This window comes from Kwoniella pini, chromosome 1 (assembly GCF_000512605.2).
Source record: "Kwoniella pini CBS 10737 chromosome 1, complete sequence".
In the NCBI taxonomy this organism is placed as follows: Eukaryota; Fungi; Basidiomycota; class Tremellomycetes; order Tremellales; family Cryptococcaceae; genus Kwoniella; species Kwoniella pini.
In genome coordinates, this window is record NC_091716.1 from 2,395,764 (window position 1) to 2,416,651 (window position 20,888).

The 20,888-nt window shown below is 39.3% G+C and overlaps 9 protein-coding genes across 9 annotated transcripts; 3 read left to right on the plus strand and 6 right to left on the minus strand.

Moving 5' to 3' along the window:
* Positions 1-130: 130 nt before the first annotated feature.
* Positions 131-2,166, minus strand: I206_100909 (uncharacterized protein; the record flags this gene model as incomplete). The annotated part of the gene is made up of 2 exons (XM_019152197.1): positions 131-2,025; positions 2,088-2,166. 2 exons carry the CDS (start codon positions 2,164-2,166, stop codon positions 131-133), a joined length of 1,974 nt encoding a protein of 657 aa, XP_019014335.1.
* A 2,330-nt stretch (positions 2,167-4,496) lies between these two features.
* On the plus strand, positions 4,497-6,110 carry I206_100910 (transaldolase; the record flags this gene model as incomplete). The annotated part of the gene is made up of 9 exons (XM_019152196.1): positions 4,497-4,525; positions 4,630-4,719; positions 4,796-4,870; positions 4,961-5,085; positions 5,189-5,327; positions 5,398-5,485; positions 5,541-5,629; positions 5,705-5,839; positions 5,909-6,110. The coding sequence occupies 9 exons, from the start codon at positions 4,497-4,499 to the stop codon at positions 6,108-6,110; spliced, it is 972 nt and encodes a 323-aa protein (XP_019014334.1).
* A 475-nt stretch (positions 6,111-6,585) lies between these two features.
* Positions 6,586-8,491, minus strand: I206_100911 (uncharacterized protein; the record flags this gene model as incomplete). The annotated part of the gene is made up of 7 exons (XM_019152195.1): positions 6,586-6,698; positions 6,815-7,530; positions 7,639-7,790; positions 7,856-8,118; positions 8,196-8,251; positions 8,330-8,376; positions 8,444-8,491. The coding sequence occupies 7 exons, from the start codon at positions 8,489-8,491 to the stop codon at positions 6,586-6,588; spliced, it is 1,395 nt and encodes a 464-aa protein (XP_019014333.1).
* A 611-nt stretch (positions 8,492-9,102) lies between these two features.
* On the minus strand, positions 9,103-10,720 carry I206_100912 (uncharacterized protein; the record flags this gene model as incomplete). Its single annotated transcript, XM_019152194.1, has 8 exons — positions 9,103-9,131; positions 9,202-9,344; positions 9,406-9,582; positions 9,655-9,744; positions 9,816-10,027; positions 10,484-10,515; positions 10,585-10,601; positions 10,665-10,720. The coding sequence occupies 8 exons, from the start codon at positions 10,718-10,720 to the stop codon at positions 9,103-9,105; spliced, it is 756 nt and encodes a 251-aa protein (XP_019014332.1).
* Positions 10,721-11,416: 696 nt separating this feature from the next.
* Positions 11,417-11,902, minus strand: I206_100913 (uncharacterized protein; the record flags this gene model as incomplete). The annotated part of the gene is made up of 4 exons (XM_019152193.1): positions 11,417-11,476; positions 11,567-11,587; positions 11,664-11,723; positions 11,840-11,902. 4 exons carry the CDS (start codon positions 11,900-11,902, stop codon positions 11,417-11,419), a joined length of 204 nt encoding a protein of 67 aa, XP_019014331.1.
* Positions 11,903-12,360: 458 nt separating this feature from the next.
* On the plus strand, positions 12,361-12,986 carry I206_100914 (uncharacterized protein; the record flags this gene model as incomplete). The annotated part of the gene is made up of 2 exons (XM_019152192.1): positions 12,361-12,687; positions 12,846-12,986. 2 exons carry the CDS (start codon positions 12,361-12,363, stop codon positions 12,984-12,986), a joined length of 468 nt encoding a protein of 155 aa, XP_019014330.1.
* Positions 12,987-13,351: 365 nt separating this feature from the next.
* I206_100915 (uncharacterized protein) lies at positions 13,352-17,638 on the minus strand (the record flags this gene model as incomplete). Its single annotated transcript, XM_019152191.1, has 19 exons — positions 13,352-13,449; positions 13,512-14,004; positions 14,059-14,244; positions 14,308-14,571; positions 14,623-14,660; positions 14,717-14,848; positions 14,906-15,003; positions 15,059-15,385; positions 15,445-15,512; positions 15,575-15,676; positions 15,726-15,895; positions 15,953-16,019; positions 16,088-16,204; positions 16,275-16,381; positions 16,438-16,743; positions 16,796-16,936; positions 17,012-17,128; positions 17,189-17,331; positions 17,382-17,638. 19 exons carry the CDS (start codon positions 17,636-17,638, stop codon positions 13,352-13,354), a joined length of 3,231 nt encoding a protein of 1,076 aa, XP_019014329.1.
* Positions 17,639-18,082: 444 nt separating this feature from the next.
* On the plus strand, positions 18,083-19,603 carry I206_100916 (uncharacterized protein; the record flags this gene model as incomplete). The annotated part of the gene is made up of 5 exons (XM_070202294.1): positions 18,083-18,119; positions 18,174-18,436; positions 18,490-18,653; positions 18,719-18,885; positions 18,942-19,603. 5 exons carry the CDS (start codon positions 18,083-18,085, stop codon positions 19,601-19,603), a joined length of 1,293 nt encoding a protein of 430 aa, XP_070058395.1.
* A 149-nt stretch (positions 19,604-19,752) lies between these two features.
* I206_100917 (uncharacterized protein) lies at positions 19,753-20,651 on the minus strand (the record flags this gene model as incomplete). Its single annotated transcript, XM_019152189.1, has 4 exons — positions 19,753-20,077; positions 20,146-20,267; positions 20,382-20,523; positions 20,596-20,651. 4 exons carry the CDS (start codon positions 20,649-20,651, stop codon positions 19,753-19,755), a joined length of 645 nt encoding a protein of 214 aa, XP_019014327.1.
* Between the last annotated feature and the right edge of the window lie 237 nt (positions 20,652-20,888).

Here is a 20,888-nt window from a genome sequence, read left to right on the forward strand (position 1 = left end):
GTTGGCTTCTTTGAAACGCACGAATCAAGCTTGTGAGAAACAGAACAAATACAGTAATTAATATGAATAAAGATAGATATACAGAAAATTGTTTACCCAATTTATGAATTGCCTTTTATCAAGAATGTCATTATTGAGCTTCTCCAATATCTTCTTCTGCTTGACTATACCTACTTCCATCGCTCATTCCACTAACTCTACCTTGTCCTGATGGAGCACCTAATCTTTCACCTGTAGGACTCGTTACTCCTCTTGGACCAGGAGCGGGAAGAGCATCAATAATGGCTGATGAAACAGTTCCGTTATTCAGGTGAACGAAAGATCGCATGTCCCCTGGAGCGGGAGCAGCTGGAGCATTCTCGGAAGTTGAATCTTCCGATAAATTCTTCTTACCGAATAATCTCATTCCTCCACTATTTTGTCGAGTAGCTACTGGTTTAGGAGCAGGCAAGTTTTGAGCCGTTGGAGCAGTACCGAAAGTTGGAGTTGATGGAGTTACGGAAGGTGAAACTTTTCCTCTGGCAGCGTATACAGCCAGCATTTGATCAGGACCATAAGCGACTGTTGAAGAACCGGCAATAGGAGATGGAGCTGAAGGTGGTAAAGGTGAAGAAGGGACATTGTCTAAAGCTTCCACGTCATTGTTATCCATAGTTGCTGGGTTAGGGGATCGTTGACCTGAAGCTTGAGATATCATAGATCTTCTCATCAACATGACAGCTTCCATATCTCTTAACTCGTCAACACTTCCTCGAGCACTAGCGGCAGACTTAAAGTCATCGACGGATAAAGCAGAAGCGGTCGATTCTCTTCGCTTATCACCACCGCCGAGAGACATGAAAGATCTTCTACCGGTTCGAGTACCTTTTCCTACTTTCTTCATATCAGTTTGATCAAATCCGTGGGGACCTTGCATTTGCGAAGGGGATATTTGAATTTCATCATCATCTTCAATAGCTGATCCGGTAGCGTAAGCGGCTGATCGTCTATTGGTAGGAGTAGAGTTGAGTTCATGAGCAGATCTAGAAGCACCAGGATTCTTGAAGATACCAGAGTGAACGTTTGGTCGGATGTCACCACCGAAAGATAATCGAGATCGTCTGTCTGGTCGAGCGGATTCAGCAAAGGAGATTCGAGATTGTCTAACATTTCCATCTGGCATTGCCAAAGAGCTTCTAGGATTAACATTCTCAGCTGAGTGGGTTCGAAGAGAAGCCAAGTCAGGTCGCTGGAAGTGAGAACCTGCAGCGCCTGCACCAGCCATGTTGTTTTCAACGGCAAAGACGGAAGAAGTTGGTCTGGCTGATCCACCGTAAGTTGACATGCTTGGTCTTTCACCTCCAATAGAGGGTCGTCCACCCATAGAAGGCCTTCCAAGGATAGATCTTGGTTTCTCTCCTGGTAAAGCGCCTTTTTCCCATTCGAGGTTGGAGTGAGTGGATAAAGCTTGTGACCATCTCTTTCTCTTCTCGTTTTCTCTGTTTCTCCAGAACTTGACAGCTACAGCGATCAAGACAGCGACCACAATAAGGGGTACGATGACAGCAGCCGCGATAGCCCCCTTTGAGATCTTAGACTTGTCGGAAGAGTTGGTAGATGAAACATCCTGAAAGACAGCGTCTTTCGATTGAGTAGCAGCAGCAGCAGCGGTTGAAGTCTTGACTTGACCGTTGGCGGTTGTAGTGGAGAACATGGCTGAAGCGGGGTAGCTAACTGTGAAGACTGGTCCAGCTGGAGTGTTGGACATCCAATCTTCTACTCCACTAGCTACAATGTTCATTTGCAGTTGGGCGGTTTCGGTGTCATTCCAGTATTTAGGTAAAAGGTTGACGGTCAATGATCCATCAGAGTAATCCTTGTTTCCCCATTGTCTGACTAAACCTGTTGATCCGTATAAACTAAGAGTAATTTGTTCGGAGTCGATAGCACATGATGTATCCCACTTGAAAGTTACTGGTTGAGTGGCATCGACTTTGTCGGTAGATTTGGGGTAAACATATAGATCACCATTTGCGAGGTTACAAGCTATAGATATCTCGTCAGCTTACTTTGCAGCAAAAAGCTGTTCTTGAGCTGATACGACATACCTCGTTTTTGATGACCTCGAGTAGCGTGAGAGTGACCTCCAGCGAGTCCTACTCGTCCGGCAAAAGAGGGCAGGCCCATTGTACTTGTAAATCTAGTTGAGAATGGTAAGGATTGATGCGTAAAAAGGCTATAATACGGAAGAAAGGAGAAAAGAGGTATGTGCGTTGGGGAGAAATGATGTAGGCGAAGCAGGAATAGTGACAAGTCAAGGAGTCAGCAAGATGATCATGAGAATAGGGTCAAGTATGGAACTCAGCGAGGAGCGATGAAAGTATAATTAGGAATGTGGCTGAATTGATCTGGTAGTGGAACATGTAAACAAATGTGAGACAGAATGTAACTTACCAAATCGACTGGGCGGGATAAAATCGAGACTAATCCTGTTATCCTGCGAAAGGTGTGTGTTGTTGTATAAGATGGATTTCCGGAAATCCTGTTCCAAGTGTTGTTTAATATGAACTAAATGACTATCCCCTAAGTGAAGGTGGTCGAATGAGAGTTGGCAAGGTGATCAAAGGAATGACTTGTGTTAAATAATTGATTGATATTGAAGAAAGGAAGAATGACGAGGTGTGTTTCGTCTCAGAACGTGTGGAAGTTGTAGATGAATCGATCCACTGGCGGATATGAGAGTGGGATACAGTATATTGTATATTGAGAATCAGAGTATGAGTGGTTGAGTGATTGGAGGAGGTTGAAGAGTGAGTATGTATTTTGTTGCTGGCTAATGATTTAGTGGGAAAAGAGCGATCTGTGCGTTGGGCTGTGTTGTTATTGTTTCAAAATTTAGTCGATTCCTTTCCTTCTAAAAGGTTGATGTCGTAGTGAGGTGTGGAGATATTGATCTGTGCACCTATAATGACAATGAACGATGATTATAGAATGAATAAGGATGCAACCAAGACGATGTTAAAAACTTGAAGATGGAGCAGATACATCTCAATTCCCATCTGACAGACATTAGCAGCATAGCATTAGGTATGAATATGTTGATTTTGTGATGTTTGTTACATTTTGCTTAGGCTTAGTGCATAAAAAATGTGCAAAGGACCCTAAAAATGGTTTATTTGTTTTAACCCGTCTATTGTTGTATTTAATGTTTTCATTGTTTTACGTACAACCCACACGCAAGTTGTTTACTTCAAAACCCCTTTTTCATTTTTCACTCTTTCTCTCCTCTTCTACCGAAACATACAGATTTGACAGGGAAATCACTTCGTTCGTGGCGGTTGATATGTTTTATCAGTTAGTTAACCGTTGACATCATGTTCATACCTTTTTACTTCATAGCGACTTTGCGGAAATACATAGTGGACATGCTATGCTACTGACTAGTATGTCATGCAAAATGTAACATGTGTTATTCCAGTATATTTGCTCATCTGGTCGTAGCAAGTCTGCTAGCATAGGTACTTTAAGCTTGCCTAAAAAGTCAAAGTCGACCATAGCCAGTATTGAGTGCCTTGGGAGACCCGGGCCTGGATCTAACCACGTGGAAATGAAACGAGGGTATCTTGGAATTCAACTGATCCCGTTTCACTTCTATGTGCTTACTCGGATTTACCAGTTTGAACAAGAGCTGATCCACATGTGGCGATTTGTTCTATTATTGAATGGATTTTGATGTCCGCTCTTCATGATCTTGCAGAATTACGGAGATCTATTCTGGTCTCGAGATTGTAAGGTTCCGAGCGGAGAAGACCCTTTCGGCAGATCATTCAGAATGATCGACGCTATGGTTAGTAGGTATACGAATCTTTTAGAGTGGACGTTGCTTTAAGACCGCTAAGATCATTAATCCTTGGTTGGGACTAACGATCAATGAATGCACATATATATCTTCACGTCACAGATTCAACATTCAAGACCGCCCAAATGTGAGCCCGCTATGCAGATAATATCAAATTTGCCCGGCATGCAATACATTCGTGCGGCTATATGACTAAAACTCAGCATTGAAGGAGCATCTGGACGATGTACGAACTTCGGCTTACACTTTACTTATGCAATCCACTTTTATCACATTTCATTTAGCATGTTGAAAAAGCGGTTATCACTTGTTCAAAATTCAAAAAATGAATGCAAATATATTCGCATAAATTGATAATAATAATGCCACAGCCGGGAGACGTCGGTCCGTAAGTCCGTCCGTCAGTTATCGGTGTTTTCTATATGTGGGGGTTCAGGGCAAGAGGCGAGTTCCGTCATTATGATGAATTATTCCATATTACTTACTAGTCACACCATTATCCACCGACAACATATCCCCCAAACGTAAAGTTAACTTTCTGACTTTTTTCAACAAAGCTTACTTTTGTTTTCGTTCTCTACATTTCTTTCAAGAACAACAATAATAAATTTCCCATACTTTTTCCTATCTACAAAAGAAGTAAACAAGTACAGTTAAAATGACCAACGCTCTTGACGCCCTCAAAGCGTAAGTTCCACGTTATTCCATACCTCTCAACCACTTCGACAAGATACTTCCAATTTATTCGACGGCAAAAACTAAATAAACGTTTCTTTCCTTCTTGATGATAGCACCGGTACCGTTGTCGTATCTGACACTGGAGATTTCGGATCTATCGATGCATTCAAACCCCAAGATGCTACTACCAACCCTTCCCTCATGTAAGTTCAGCTTTGTCATCTTCTACTCGGCGTAAAGAATCCGCAGAGGCTAATAAAGGTTGGGAAATGTGAATAGTCTTGCCGCTACCAAGCTCGAGAAGTACGCTAAGCTCATCGACCCAGCTGTAGAGTACGCTAAGAAGAAGGGAGGGTGAGTTATTTATCAATTTTCTATCCTTTTCCATTTGCTTCGCTGGGACTATAAAAACTAGAACTCACAACTCTTCTCTACGGCTTTTAGTGATATCGATACCCAAGCTGAGAATGCTCTTGATCGACTTCTCGTTGAATTCGGTTCTGAAATCCTCAAGATCATCCCAGGTAGAGTTTCCACCGAAGTTGATGCCAAATTCTCCTTCGACACCCGTAAGTTGTTTCTCTATCCTCTTTCATAAAATTCACATCAGGTCCAGCGATAGTAACTCCATCGAATTGTCCACTAACAAATCTTGTACTTCGACCTCTGCAGAAGCCACCATCAATAAAGCTCACCAAATCATCGCTCTTTACAAGGAGCAAGGTATCAGCTCCGACCGAGTTTTGATCAAGATTGCTTCCACATATGAAGGTATCCAAGCCGCCAAGAAGCTCGAGGAAGAGGGTATCCAGTGCGTCATTGTCATTCCAGTCTCAGTAGCAATGGGTATAAATTGACTGATTGTGCTTACTGTGATTTAGCTGTAATCTTACCCTCCTTTTCGGTTTCGGTCAAGCCGTCGCTGCCGCTGAAGCTGGTGTTACCCTCATCTCACCTTTCGTTGGACGAGTGAGTCAACATTTTGCCCTTTAATGTTATCTCAGTGCTCATACAGCATTTTCAGATTCTTGATTGGTACAAGAAGGCCAACCCTGACACTACCTACAACTCTGAGACCGACCCCGGAGTCAAGTCTGTTCAAAAGATCTTCAAGTGAGTAATTGGCTTTTGAGATATCATCAAAGCATCTTCTCAGATGCAACCAACTGATAAATCTCGTACTGCTAGCTACTACAAGCAACACGGATACAAGACCATCGTCATGGGTGCTTCTTTCCGAAACATCGGTGAAATTACTGCTCTTGCTGGATGTGATTACTTGACCATCGCTCCTAAACTTTTGGAAGAATTGGCCAAATCCAAGTAAGCGAATCTCTCCTCTTATAATAAATTGGTTTAGCATAAAACTAATCTTATGATTCAACCTTTTAGCGATCCCGTCCCTAAGAAACTTGATGCTAAAGATGCCGACTCTGCTCCAATTGAGAAAGTTTCTTACCTCAATGACGAACTTAAATTCAAATGGGCTCTCTTTGAAGATCAAATGGCCTTTGAGAAACTTCACGAAGGTATCAGAGGTTTCGCTAAAGATGGACAAACCCTTAAAGACCTTATCAAAGCCAAGCTTGAATAAGCTATTCGTACCCCTTGTTTAGTGGTTAAGCGGATTATGTAATTAACGTAAAGTATCAACCAATGCATTCTTTTTCTCTTTGCTTTCGTTCAATAGAGTATAACGTTGGCCTACAAAGATACTCTTCATGAATTATGAGTTTTGGCGGCTGAATTTGAATGAACACATATACATCTTCAGACTCCCTCATGAGGGTATGGAAATGAGGATTGGCCGTAAGCACACGGTTTTTGGTGATACCTTTGTTTGACATTGGGGTAGATTATCCAAAACCGAAGATCCAAGGCAGATATGTCGATTTGAGTAATTGGTGAAAGACTGTTCTTATTAGATCAATGACCGTGGATATAACAATATATAGGATTCGATGGCAAGACTTTGAGTTTTAACGTAAATTAGGTTTCAGAAAGGCAAGAATTGAAATTGATAGAGTGTTTTCATTTATATACATATTAGATATACATTATATAATAATTCATTGTACGTTTGATTGACCTGAGGTTGGCTTGCCAGCCTGTAAATCTTGTATTGCTTTTATCATTCTTCCTCCAAGTTTAGTAGCTTCTTCGAAACGAGGTGAAAAGAAATCTAAGAATAATTTAATTATCAGCTCTATATATATATACACAATGAAACCTCCTTGACATTTTATATTCAGATAAAAGTGAAACATTTTTTATCCTTTGAAAAAAAGATTTACTCACTAGAAGTTTCTTCAAATCTTTTTTTATATAAATCAAAATTACCAAAACTAACACATTCACTCCAACCTCTTGCAGCAACAACAAATTCAATATCATCTGTACGATGAATTTTATCTTGTAAAGCAGCATTAATTGCAGAAGATAATAAAATAGGTTGACGAAATAAATATTCTGCAACACCAATCCAAAGCATAAAAACAGGTGTACCTGCAACAATCAAATGTTCATATGGTCTAATATTTAATTTACTCCAACAATCAACCATTGCTAATAAACTTAAATGAGAATTTGGACTTGAATTTATATTTATATTTGAATTTGTATTAGAAGATGATTTTGAACCTAAACTGAATTGATCTAAAATATCTTCACTTAATAAAATTGGATCTCTAATATTTTTATTAGAAGAAGAAGAAGATGGTTCAGGTTCTTGATTTTTTTTCCAACCAAAAACTTTTTCTCTTGATTCCCAAACTCTTTCTTCTAATTCTTTTTTTTTATTTTCAACCATTAATTTAAATAATTCTGTAACTGATTTTGAATATTGTTGAATTTGAATTTGTGCATCAGGATTTAATAATGCTAATCCAGCATAAACGTGCCATTTTGCAGAATAAATACGTAAAGTAATATTAACTTTTACAACTTCTATTCCAGAAACGTATCTTGTTGTTTCCCATGGATATGAAGCTGAATTTCTCCAAGCTGTTCCCATACTAAATATCAATCGAAATTAGCGCTACGTTCAACATCCGAAAGACTTTTTGAAGAGAAATCATTTAAATATTAAGGAGCACTATGTTCCAGGACTATGAAGAACTCACCTTAAAAAAGCAGCATGAGTGACTGCTTGAGTATTAGCAGTTACAGAATCATGTTCTTCATAACTTAAATAAACGTATCTACTTTTAAAAGATCTAAATATATCTTCAACCATTTTAACATTTGATTTTGGTCCTCTATGATGTATTATAATCTAAAACATGAATTTCATATATCAAATTATGATCCAACTTATGGAGTCGCGAATATTGTACTTACCAAAGGTTGACCTTCTGTCGTTACACTTGGTCCATGTAAACTATGTACACTAGTTATACCAACATCTTCTGGTAAATATCTTTCAAAAGCTTCTTTTTCTGGAGCTTTTACACTAGTTTGTCCAGCTACAACTGCTCCAATTTTAGTTGAAGGTCCATATTCTTTTACTACATGAGGTAAAACCGCTGCTTCAACTGAGTAAATAATAAAATCTGATATTCTTGATACTTGATGACCATTTAATAAAGGTATTATACCGGTTCCTACACATCATGAAGCTTTCAATCAGCTTGAACTTTCTTCTCTCATGAGCAGTAAAATCAATTTAAGATGTTCTCACCTTCGAATTCCTCTATCAATGAATTGAATAATTCTGGTTTATCACAAACGTATATTCTGCTTATTTAAGGTCGCAAGTGTATGAAATCAATAACCCAATCATCTTATTGATCACCTTACGGAACCTACGCTCACGTATTTATACCACCGGCTTTCAAACGCTTTGCATACATTCTACCCATCTGATACGCAAGGTCATCAATAAGCTTTGGTCATTCGAGCCAAAAGAAAAAAGGAAAGTTTACTTACATCTCCCATACCAATTATGCCCACTATGGGCTGTTTGTGATCAGGCATGGTGAGTGCTTCGTGATTATAGTAGAATCTGTTCAAGGCTTGTATTTTAAATAATTTAAGCAGCAGAATAAACCTCACAATTGTAAACATTCCACTATGACTCGGTTATGTAAATTCCAACTTTACAAACAATCTCTAAAGGTGGAGGAGGAACGGTATTTTCACGTGACTAGAAATACGATAATCTCAGCTCATGCGAGGAGTGAGATTGTGCATTCACATTTGACACTCGATATCTAGTCCCAAATCGGGAGCTGAAGTAGGAGAGACAGATAAGTCAAGCGGAGATTATGATTTTCCTTCATCAGAGGAAAAAAGGAGAATTCAGGAAATGTAACGGTTGAGTAGTACATGGGCTCAAAATCCCCTTCGAGATGTATCTTCAGTCTACTCAAGATATACATCGAGGTATAACGACATGATATATGACTGCACCAATGAGAAAATGAAATCCGCTGTACATTATATTATAATCTACGATTGCCTTTCGAGGTATTTAACTAGAAACAACTGTATCTTGCACGGAGTATATTAACAACTTTTAATCAACTGATAAAAAACAAAAATATCCCATACTACATCCTGTCGAAAATTCTTGATAGCCAATACCTTCATGAGCTCAATTGCTCATCCATATAACCTAAATACACAAGACTGTCAAATGGACCTGCAAGCTTATATATTGGAATCGAGCCAGAGAAAAAACTCACCATTGTAATAATTATTATATTGTCTTGGCGTTTGCTTCTCATATTTCTTTTGTCTTCTTTTCCAGAAATACACCACGATGAATATAAATATAACAATTGACGATATTACAATAACCGGTATTGAGATAGCCAATGTGATTATTCTACAAATCAAATATAAGTATTTGACAAATGTGATCATGAATAGCAAAATTCTCTACTTACTTTCTATCATTTGATGAATTTCTATTCTCTGAAATCGAAGTTGAAGTTACAGGATTCGAAGGAATGAAAGATGACACTGATGTTTTTAATGTATTACTCGTATTAGGATTTTCTGATGCTGTAGATACAATAATTGCCGAAGAAACAGTATTAGAATATTGACCAGATGAAATATCCCTACAATATCAAATTCAGATCATTAAGTATCAATATCATAAAATCTCTTCATGGTGATTCAACTGAACTCACGAAGATTCGGATAGTGTCCAAGAAGACGAAGATGAAGTGGGAGTTAAAGAAGAGGAGGATGCGGAAGTAGTATTCGAAGCAGCATTAATCCTATAACAACCAATTATAACCATAAACGTTGGACCTCTTTCGTCCTGTCTCTTTTAGGGGCTTAAACTCACAAAACACCATTCACAGCAACAGAATCAATATCGAGATAAACATAATCCGGATATTGTTCTTGATTCCTTTGATTCTCATTAATAATTTTTAAAGTATGTGAACCATCTTTTAAACCATTTGTAGCAAATAATGTTGCTTGAAATTGACCATCTTGTGAAAATCCTGAAAAATATTGTATTTCCCCTCCATCAATAATAATGCCGTATAATCCCTTTAAAAACTGTGTTAGCTCCTGACTATGTTATATGATTATTCTGAGATATGCCACACCGATGTATGAGCAAAACTTACATGACTATAAAGGGATACATTTTATATATTAGCGATTCACGGTTTATTTTCTGCAAAACATAGAACAAAAATCAGAACTTGATTGGAACTCACTTTTTACGTCGTGCACCATATACATAGATGTCTGTACCGTTCCAAGCTATTATACAATACTCTCCCTATCGTTGGTAATCTCATCTATGAGTTGTTGAACCTTTCTTTGAAGATGGAATATTCAAATTGCCTACTCACGCTTATTGTAGAAGCATGACTTTTTGTGGTATCAGTATTTTAAAAGCACTTTCATTTTTAGAACGTATATGGAGACTCACAAAGTCTAGAATGCCTCGATAGATCGGTCAGCTGGATCTCCCCTGCAGAAACAGAATCAACTTACACTATTGAAATACCTTCCTGTCAAAGGATCATCTATGGATCGATCAGATAATTAGGATTCCCAAAAATCAATTCTCGTCATTCACATGTAGCGATCCTTACCACTATGTTCTGTATTCCTATATCAACCGCTGTTATTCAGCTTTCAATATAACGCTTCGAATGACATTCAAAGTACTCACCATGAATTACCTGACCATAACAAATTTGAATTTGAATCATCTACTATTGTCGCCATCTTCTCTACTCCTAGACCTCTTACTACGTTTGATTTATATCCTTAAATTCTTCCTCCTCTGAATACTTTGAAGTCTTGCATCTACAAGCTTGACTGGATTTGCAATATGTATATTGGGTTCGTTCTTAACTAGAAATCAGTCTTGTAATTCTAAATTTTCTGAAGTAATGAACGAATACGGTAAGTTTGAGTTGATGAGTAAAACTCTGATCGTAGGATGGAATGGTCAGTGTGGGGGAGCACAAAGATCGAGACTATCTCAATCTATTTTAATGCCTTTTCTCGAACCTCTTTCCTGAGTTTCATTTATCGCATAGATTTACTACACAGCAAATGAGTAAATGATTGATATTCAGTAATATCCTTTCAGACTTTACTAAATTTTGCCCCTTACATTCATCTGTTCAACTTTAAACGGAGTTGTAAGTAATTATCAAAGGATATGATTTAGATGAAATATTTTAGATGGTATTTTATTGGGATGCCTTCAAAGGTATCTTCGGGTAAATGTGAGTAAATTGATATTCCATTTCCATTTGCTCAATCAAACAAGAAATTCCTGAAGTACAAATGATTAGGATTTTTCCGAAATTCAAATTAAGCAGAGAAGTGCATTTCATAAAGTATCATTAATTTTGATTTGCTGATTTGATATTACATTATATAGTAGTTGATGATTGATGATTGAGACGAAGGTTAAGATGGTTGAGAAGGTGAAGATGAAAATCCTGTTGGTGTGTCTATTGGTTTTTGATCCTATTCAATCGTATACCAATATAAGCTTGAGCACAAAGACGAACAATACTGAGGAAGTCCGAATGGAATATCGAGTCTGGGATAACTTACCTCATCTGGTCCTCCAAAATACTATAATTGCAAGTAGCAGTCAGCATGGAGTAATTGCAATTAGTTGGTAAAATATGCATGTCGTTTTTGTACTTACTCCCTTTGCCTTCAATGCTCTGTATCCTATACCATGCGTTATAAGCGCTCCACCGTAAATCTGAAAGAGTAGACTTGAATTAGCGGCGAATCCTTTAATATGTGATTGATGAGATCTTATAGAATTATTGCAAGTAGAGGATGCTTATATCAGTCATATTAAGAAAATTAACTCACAGTCAATCCTACTGATGTCAAGACTATCGAACGTTGTACTAAATCGGCGATGGCAATTGGCATGTTGAGTAAGTTGAAAATGGGGGTATGAACGATGATTATATGTATACGTTGATGAAGATGTATAAATTAGCTTTGATTACTACCGAATCTCATGCAATTTGTTGAACCTCAGATTTGAGTAATTGTAAAGATGAAGAAGAATTATGATGATTATGAAAGTTGAATGATCGATAAAATGTTTGAAATAACGTAAAAATCAAGAATGCGATTTGGTTTTTGTTCCGATATCAATGAATTTTATTTTCTTAAGATCGTCAATCGATTACATATTTGACAAGTTCTCATACATCTTATTCATATTACTTTATAGCGAATTGAATAATAACTTCATCTTAAGAGTGTCCTATAGACTCACGCCGCAAAATCGATCACATCGGAACTACACGCATAGGAAACCTAGAACAAATTAACAAATCTATATCGATTCTTCAATCAAATTTGAATATAATCATTAAAAGATGGCATCGACAACAAATAAAGTAACATTATCAAATTTAAAATCACTTATTAAAACTTTTCCATCTTCTCCATTATCTGCAGAATCAGTTCAATTTTCAGATGCATTAGAAGCTATTGCTGAAAAAGCTTTTTCATCATCATCATCATCAACATCTACAACAAATCAAATTACATCAACAAGTGCAACGACAACAAATGGAACATCATCATCATCAAATAATAATTCAAATTCAATGGAAGCTTTAAAAATTGCAGGACATCAAAGAAGAATAATTCAAATGAGAGATAGTTTAATAAGAATTAGAAATGGTAATGCTATGAAAACTGTGAGTGGTTTTCCTAATATTTAGAATTGAATATCTCACCTACATTCTAAAAATTGTATTTTCCTCAAACTGTGCTATGGATTTCTGTCCGATCTAATCTTATGAATCAAAGTTGAACTTCATTAATTATGTTCAATTTTCGCTGACTCCCCTTTTAGTACCCATTAACAGGACGTACTTTATCCCCACCAAATGATCCTCATTATTACACACGATTTAGAAACGGTGTAAGAAACGCAGAAAAAGGTATTCATAGACCATGGTGGAAAATATTCTTCAATATCAAAGGAGAAGAGTAAATGAATTCGTCAATATTGATAGTAAACAAGAAATATAAGTAAGCTCAAAATGTAATATGTATTCTTATCTCCTCGATTCTTAGCTTCGATCTACCCTTTTACCAGTTTCACTCAATAAGGAATATCCATGATTTGCATGATTTGATATGTTATGATAGCATAGAATAACCTATATACTCTAACCTACCCACTTGTATAATACAAAATTCATCAAAATAATCGTAAAAATCCTCTATTATACATCATAGCATTGATCCGTATCTAATCTTGACGCAAACGACAAAGCATATCAAAAGTACTACAGCATCATACGGTACCTATTGCATCACTCGGCTAGACCGCCTAGCCGAGTGAGAGAATCTCGTTCATCCCTCAAGTAATAACTTGATAAATCTTCTTCTCTTGTTCTTCACTGCTGCTACAGCTGCGGTCAAACCAAATACAGCAGGAATGAGCGCATCAACTACAACATTTGACCATCAGCGTCAAGATCTGACATACAAGCAGAGGTGCGATGACACTCACTCAGCTCTTCGTTAGGTCCAACAGTCGCAATAGCCCGCTCGAGATGAACAGTGGATTGAGAGGGCGGAGTCTTCGGTCTCTCTGCCTCGCTCAGACCCTTCTTTGGTGGACTGGCTAATTTCAATGGTTTTGGTTCTTCACTATCTTCTGTCAACTTGGCATATCCTTCTTGATTAACCTCGGGCAATGGTTTATCCTGACTATGGGTCAGCGATATCAAGTCTAAGGTAGCTTCTTCATCTTCGTCTTCGTCGTCATCATCTTCGCTTATCTTGAAATTGCCATCTGAAACAGCTGGATCCACAGTAGACTCATCCTCTTTCTTTTCCTCCTGGACCACTTCTTGCTGCTCGACCTGTGTTGTATCGGTACTGTCCTGACTCTCATCCTTGACCTGAACAGCTGACGTGTTATGGATTTTCAGCTCAGATACATCAGGTGTTTCTTCGGGACTAGAGCACAGTCGAATCACACTCATCAAACCGATCAACACCTGCGAAGTCAATGTTCAGCTAGGTAAACCTTCGTCTACCATGTCTCCACTCACATTCGTGTTGACCTGAGGTACTCCTTCGAGCACGGCAAACGCGGCATCCCGATCTTCAGCTGTGAGACAAGAGGTATGGTGTGTGACAGGAAGGAGAGGGGTAGGCAGAGCGGTCAAAAGATGCAGTAGAGCGAGGGATACAATCCTAGGTTGGTCCTCCGGCAATTCATCACCTGTATCCAGGCTCTATAGTAGGTCTGTATCAGCTCGAAGCTCGGGTTTCTGAATGAATCATCGTTATTAGCTTACTTCGATGACGTCTCTGAAATCGGCGTCCCCAGCCCAAAGTCCCTCTATGCCCTTGCCTTTAGCCATCAGGTACTCTAGGAGTCTCCAGAAATCCCTCACAGGCTTCGATGGTGCTTCACCGTTAGTCGCGGAGGGAGCCAGCGGTCGAGCAAGTATCTTTCGTTCCGAGAGAGGGATTTGCCGTATGGGCGATGGAAGAGCAGAAAGGACATGTAACGGTAAAGAAACGATAGATGGCAGGTAGTTCGCTTGAACCGTTATGAACTTTTGGTAGCAAATCAGCAATTGCCGCCATACCAAGTAAGGACCACCTACAGTGTCTTTGCCTCCCGCTATTTGCAGCACCAACACATCTGCCGAGCGTTACGCATCAGCTATCGATCATGTTCACAATTAGTGAAAGCCTCACCGTTGATATCCTCGCTTCCCGAGGACAACTTTGATGACCAGTATTCATCCACATCAATTACCACTTTTAGAGTCATTTCCTGCTTTGGAGCCACTACAGCTGTAGCAGGATAGAGCCACATGAAAGATTTACCTGTCCGTTACACTTGAGCTATGTCGAATTGACCCGCACCGGGAGACAGTAGCTTACATATAGGTTTGTCAGAAGATGGAGGTTTGAAGCTATATGTGGCGGGTACACGACCAGTATTGCGCAGTTTGATCTGCCTTTCCACCGATTGTTTATACCTGAGCGAAAGATAAATCAGAAGTATGCCTCAGCGTGGTGTCCAGTGGAGCTAACCTTATTCCGCCAAACTCCAGGTTAGTCCCTTCGATCTCGAGACTGGGCCTGTATACCTCCTCTAGCATGTCTAACTCCTTCATAACAGCTGCCAGTTCGACTCCACGACTACTTTCATCCACTACCCTAACTTGCGCTTTGTATGTAGCGGTCACAGGTCGATGATCTGACCACAATATATCATGCGAGGTATACTCTTCACATGCGAGATCGAAATAATTTGAGGGAGTATACTCATTCTTCGGCATATTGTATACAATTCTGTCGGTGTATGCTGGTGCTCTTTTCAGATCGTGTGTGGTCGACCCGTGAACGAATTTGAAGGTGCTGCCGGAACATCTGTGAGCTTGCTGCCCAACATGAAGTGCACATATGAAATAACCTACGGAGGGAAGGTGATATCTGCCTCTGTGAAACCTGCGAAGGATTGTTCTGAACTTATATCGGATCGAAGCTGAGAAACGCGATATTTGTGTGAGCCTGATTCTCCCGTGGATGGTACAATTTCGGACTCACCTGATCTTTAGCTAACATCTTCTCCCACTGCTTCTCCTCCACTAACTTCTTGACCTCATCATCAGGCAGATCAATCCTATAATTGAGATCACCGAGCCAAAACTACATCACAAGTTCAGCATGGTCCGAACGTGCATATCTCAGAACGTACAAGGATGTGCGAATCCTCCTGATTCAGAAATTTGTCCTTGGCTTCAGGTAAGAACTCCTCAAAAGCAGCCGTCAGATCTGTTTCGTTCGGCCGATGGAAGGTCAGACCGGCTTTCAATACTTGATAGTCTGATCTCCGCCTGTCCAGAGCGGTAGCAAAAGCTGCCATATCTATTAGGTGCTAGGTGATCAGCTATTTGAGAATCTCGGATGACATTGCTAACTCACGAGCATTTACAAAGCACAGTGTAGTATCATGAATTTTGAGTCGTACAGCCACACCCGCCTTATTGCCCTGTCAGATCTGTCAGCTTGGGCATACATTTGTATCTCGTCTAGTGATGTTAGTGCGACATCACTTACTCCGAATCCGAGCAGGCCAATACCTCTTTCACTAGTTTCCACCCTTGCCACATGTTCTCCTAAGCTTTTCCGTACCAAGATGATCATCATTACGCCAACATATTGGTTGAATACGAGCTATATTCGATGACCAATCAATTCAGTTGGCACAATGCAGTCTTGCTTGGCCAGTCAATGAGTATCTCACCTTTTCATATTCTCCTGCTTTGGTTCCCAGACCCGCTGATAGAGCCGCTTCCCATCCGTCCGCTCGACTGTTCCCTTGAGATATCAATAACGACTGTTTTCTTAGGTCTAGAATTCGGTTTGTCAGCACTGGGCATTCAGTTCATTGCATCTTATGGGCTCACCAGCTTCTTGAAAACCAAAAACCAGGATGTCTTCTTCTCCTTTCCCAACAAGCGGAGCAAGTTCTGTTGTTCCTTCCGGCGGAATCTTGTCATTGACGTTATACGTTGCTATACGTATCTTGATCTCCTCCCGCCTTGACCATTTATCTTGCCTGGCAAATAGTCTCTTTCGCAAGAAATTTGTTCGGGAGAACGTGGGCAAGTACGGATCTGGGTAATGCTCCTCTTCCTGATGAACGGGAGTATCGGTATCTAATTGGTCCTTGGAAGTTGAGGACAGGAGAGGGGTGTCTACTGCTAACGAGGCTGAGATGTTTATCAGCTAAGTCTCAGATCAGTCGTGATTGGTCTCTCTCACTGGAGGTAGACGGCGTAAGGTTGCTTGGTGTATCGACCGGAGGAGAAGTCAGAACATCTACATCGTCTTTCTCTTTAGGCGGAAAGACTGGGTACAAGCCCAACCATGAGTGGCTGATACTCCTTGGACAGGGCGCTTGAGCTAATTCGTCAGAGCAAGATATATCAGCAATCGGCCTGAACTCCTTGTCCCAAGGAGACACTCCAGTCAGCTCACCCGCAGAATCACTTTGACGTCTGAGCTCAGCTACAAGCTTCTGCACCTTGGCTGACTGACTGGCGGATATCCTTAATTCGAGCTTGACATCTTCGCAGCTTAAATACAATGTTATATCTGATATCACACAAGTCAGCGCATACTGCCATTTGATTGGAAGGAAGGATTTTCACTAACGAGGTTTAGCGCTTTGCTGAAAGAACGAGTTAGAAGGTGATGGGGGGGTTTGTTCCAAACGATGTTTAAAGCCTGGTACAATTGGCATCATGTACAGAATAGTAGCTGGACTCTCACTCGTGGGAGGAGTCACCATGAATATTCTATATCGTCATGAGTGATGGCACGATTAACACTAAAACGCAGGACTCACGCTGCTTCGTCTCCAGTCTCCTTCTTGCTTATCACCAAAAGCGCATCGGCTTTGATGAATGGCGTATACCCTCTTCTGACCCGGCATCCTTGGGTCAGAAGTACTTTCTCCGTATGCCTGAATAGTTGTTGATGGTCAAAGGGAGTCTCTGGAACTGCTTTCGGACTCCTTGGACCGGTCAAGGGTGTAGGCGGCTGCGAAGTGGAGGAGATGCTCCATGTCGAAGTTCGACGTGGTAAGGAAGGGAGAAGGGACATAACGGGCGAATCGATATGGGTCCAGAAGGTTAACAAGAGCTGAGTCGAGTAAGAAAGAACAGTGAGATTGGAGGTAAGAATTGAAGTATTAATGTACAATAATAATAATAATATGAATATGAATATACCTTTGTTCGTATATCCCATTCAACCCATTTGTACCAACTGTACACACACAATACAATACAAATACTGGGGTCCCCACCCTTCCAATCTCGTGTTTTAGACTTAATACCCCTGTTTATTTTCGATTGCATGACGTGTTAATGATTTCACTCTGATCCTAGGTGTGTGGACACTGATACGATTTGATCCCGCTGAAAGATCAGATTCCTTCGTTTCGAGATTTGAGATTTCGATATTTCGAATTCAACACTTTTATAGCTAGATATACACATAAATTGACTTTTCCATTTATTTGACAGCTTGACAATCTAACCAAACATGTCGACTGCTGAGCCCCTATCACGTATACCGAGGGGTGAGTGTGCTGCATAAGGTTATGTAGTCGAGCTAATTTCGTCTTCTTGAACAGGTCTACAACATATAATCTCGACAAAACCCAATAAATTCGCTCATAAATTACCTTCTCGATTACCTCATGCGTCAAACAAATTTGTACAACCTCGAGATAGAGTAAGGAAGTGGAATATAAGGCCTGGAGATAAAGTTAGGCTATTAGTCGGAACTCCAAAACAGAAATTCATAAATCAGCAAGATGCAACTGAAGGCTGGAAAACATTTACAGTAAAGCAGGTAGATTTATCGAGGAATAGAGTATTCTTAGAGGGTGTCAACGTGAGTCTACCGTTTGTTATGTAATTTAAATACTGACCTACAATCTTGGACAGAACAACCGAAGCAACGTTATACATGCTCGACCATCAAATTATGATAATTTGACACCGAATCAGAAGCAATCGTACGACGATCAGAAGAATTTTGTAACTACGATGAGACCGGTCCATTACAGTAACGTGCAACTATGTTACGATGATCAAAAGGGTCCAGGCAGGCAAGTTGATAATCAGCTCGAGAGTCATATCGATCACAAAAGCTGACAGTCGGTTTGTTGTTTAGTTCATTCGTATCACGCATGAAGACAGGTCGAACGCATTTTAACGTGAAATCACAACGCTTAGATTGGAATAGAATAGCAGCTAGGATAAGTGGTGGATCAGATACACCATCGGGACCTTTGAGTCTACCATGGCCAAAACCCGAAAAGCCATATGAACTCCCCAAACGTGAGTTCTCGTATTAAAGTTATGATGGATCCAGACTCATATCATCGATGAACCAGCCGATGACGACCTTGACACTTCCAATAATGTCGCTATCCGAGAGACACTGGTATTGCCAGGTTTAGAAGCTATTGGAAATACTCATGCCGCCGATTTAGTCCCACAACATATTAATGCTCCCTCACCTTCCGATACATCTTTCTCAGACGCTTATATCAACAATTTACATGGAAACAGACCATTGAGGAAAGAAGAATCTGAACTTGTCGACTTATTGATGCCTTTGTATCTTTCAAACGAATTATCACCTCGATTCGGTAAATACAAGACATACAAAGCGTACAAATCTAGAAGAGAAGCAGAAGAGCTTGAAAGAGTAGAAGTAGGTAAATTGGCTGTAGACGAATGGGAATTAATGGGTCGAGATAAGGGATTAAAAGAAGTAACGGAATTAGATGAAGTCGCTTTAGAAGGAGTTTTCATAAAACCAAGAACAAGGAAAGAAGTTCGAGAAGCGGCTATAACGGAATTTGATCTTGAAAATGAGACTATGAGGAAAGAAGTTAATTCAAATGTTAGATCAGGAAAGATCTGGAGTAGCGAAGTTGGAGATTGGATCGATGGACCTAAAGCTCAAAATATTGCTAGGAAACAAGATAGGCGAGAAAGGAAGACAAGAAGAGCTGAGGAGAAATTGGCTAATCTGAAATTGGAAGCTTAGGCTATTTGCATATTTGGAGAAAATATGCTCATCTAATACTACCAAGCTATACATGCATGGTTGTATCTTATGGAAATCTACTAATTCTGCGTAATCACAATCGGATTGCGATGTGATTATCTAAAAGCACGATTTACAGAGCTCGGAAGTTATGGTTCATCGGCTGCCCAACGAGTGATTAAGCCGTTCCATCTCCCTTCAATCTTTGAAACAGATTCAAATTCAAGAACAGATACGCCTAAATTCGGACAACCTTTCTCTTCTTCTACTTTCACCCCTTCATCAATCTCAATTTTAATTGACGGTCCTAACGCATGTGTAGAAACTATAGTTCTCGCTAAAGCACAAATACAATCTTCATGAGTGACCATAAGAATTGATTTAGTATTATACTCTAATTCAGAATCTTGATTTTGTAGATTGTTATGGGTTTCAAGAAGATCATTTAACCATTCTATCATTCTTTGACTAATTCTGTGAATATCTTGAAGTTGACATCAATATAAGTGACGAAATTTTCCATAAATTCAAATTTTACTTACGCTTCATACGATTCAGCATTATCAGGTTCAGGTTGATTGTTAATTATATCATGAGTTTGACCTTGCCATTCAGCTAAAAATCGTTCTTTTAATCTATGATCAATTTTCACTATTGAGTAATCCTGATTAGAGATTTTGAAAATATTTCAGCAGTCTACATCCAAAAAAAAAAAAACAAAATGTATCAAAATTTATTCATCAACGATTCCAATTGATTGGCGTAGAATAAAACTCACTTGAATAGCTCTAGACAAATCTGAACTCCAAAACTCATCAATCATTAAATCTTTATATTTTTCAGCTGAAATTTCAGCTTGAGATATACCATATTCATTTAACGGTATATTCATTTGTCCTTGTATGATACCCTTCGAGTTGCTAAGATAACGAGGTTAATCAGCTCTTATGAAATATTATCTAGCTACAATGCCTTTTGTTTCTGATACTAACTATTCTGTACGCCCATGTCTAATCATATAGAGTTTAATCTTTTGATTTCCTGTCATGCTTACTGAAATTTCATACGAATAATTGGAAATGCTGATAAAATTACATAGATCAGCTGCATGTTTCTTATATTCTGTGGATCAATGCTTTGTCATCTCGCTGTACTCAATCTATAAGCATTTTACTGGATATCCTTTCTTCAAGAATTAACACTGCAATCAATACTTGACAACTTTACCCCTGATTAATTATATTTGCCTCCTTTGTACTGACAATACAAGTCTTACATGACAATA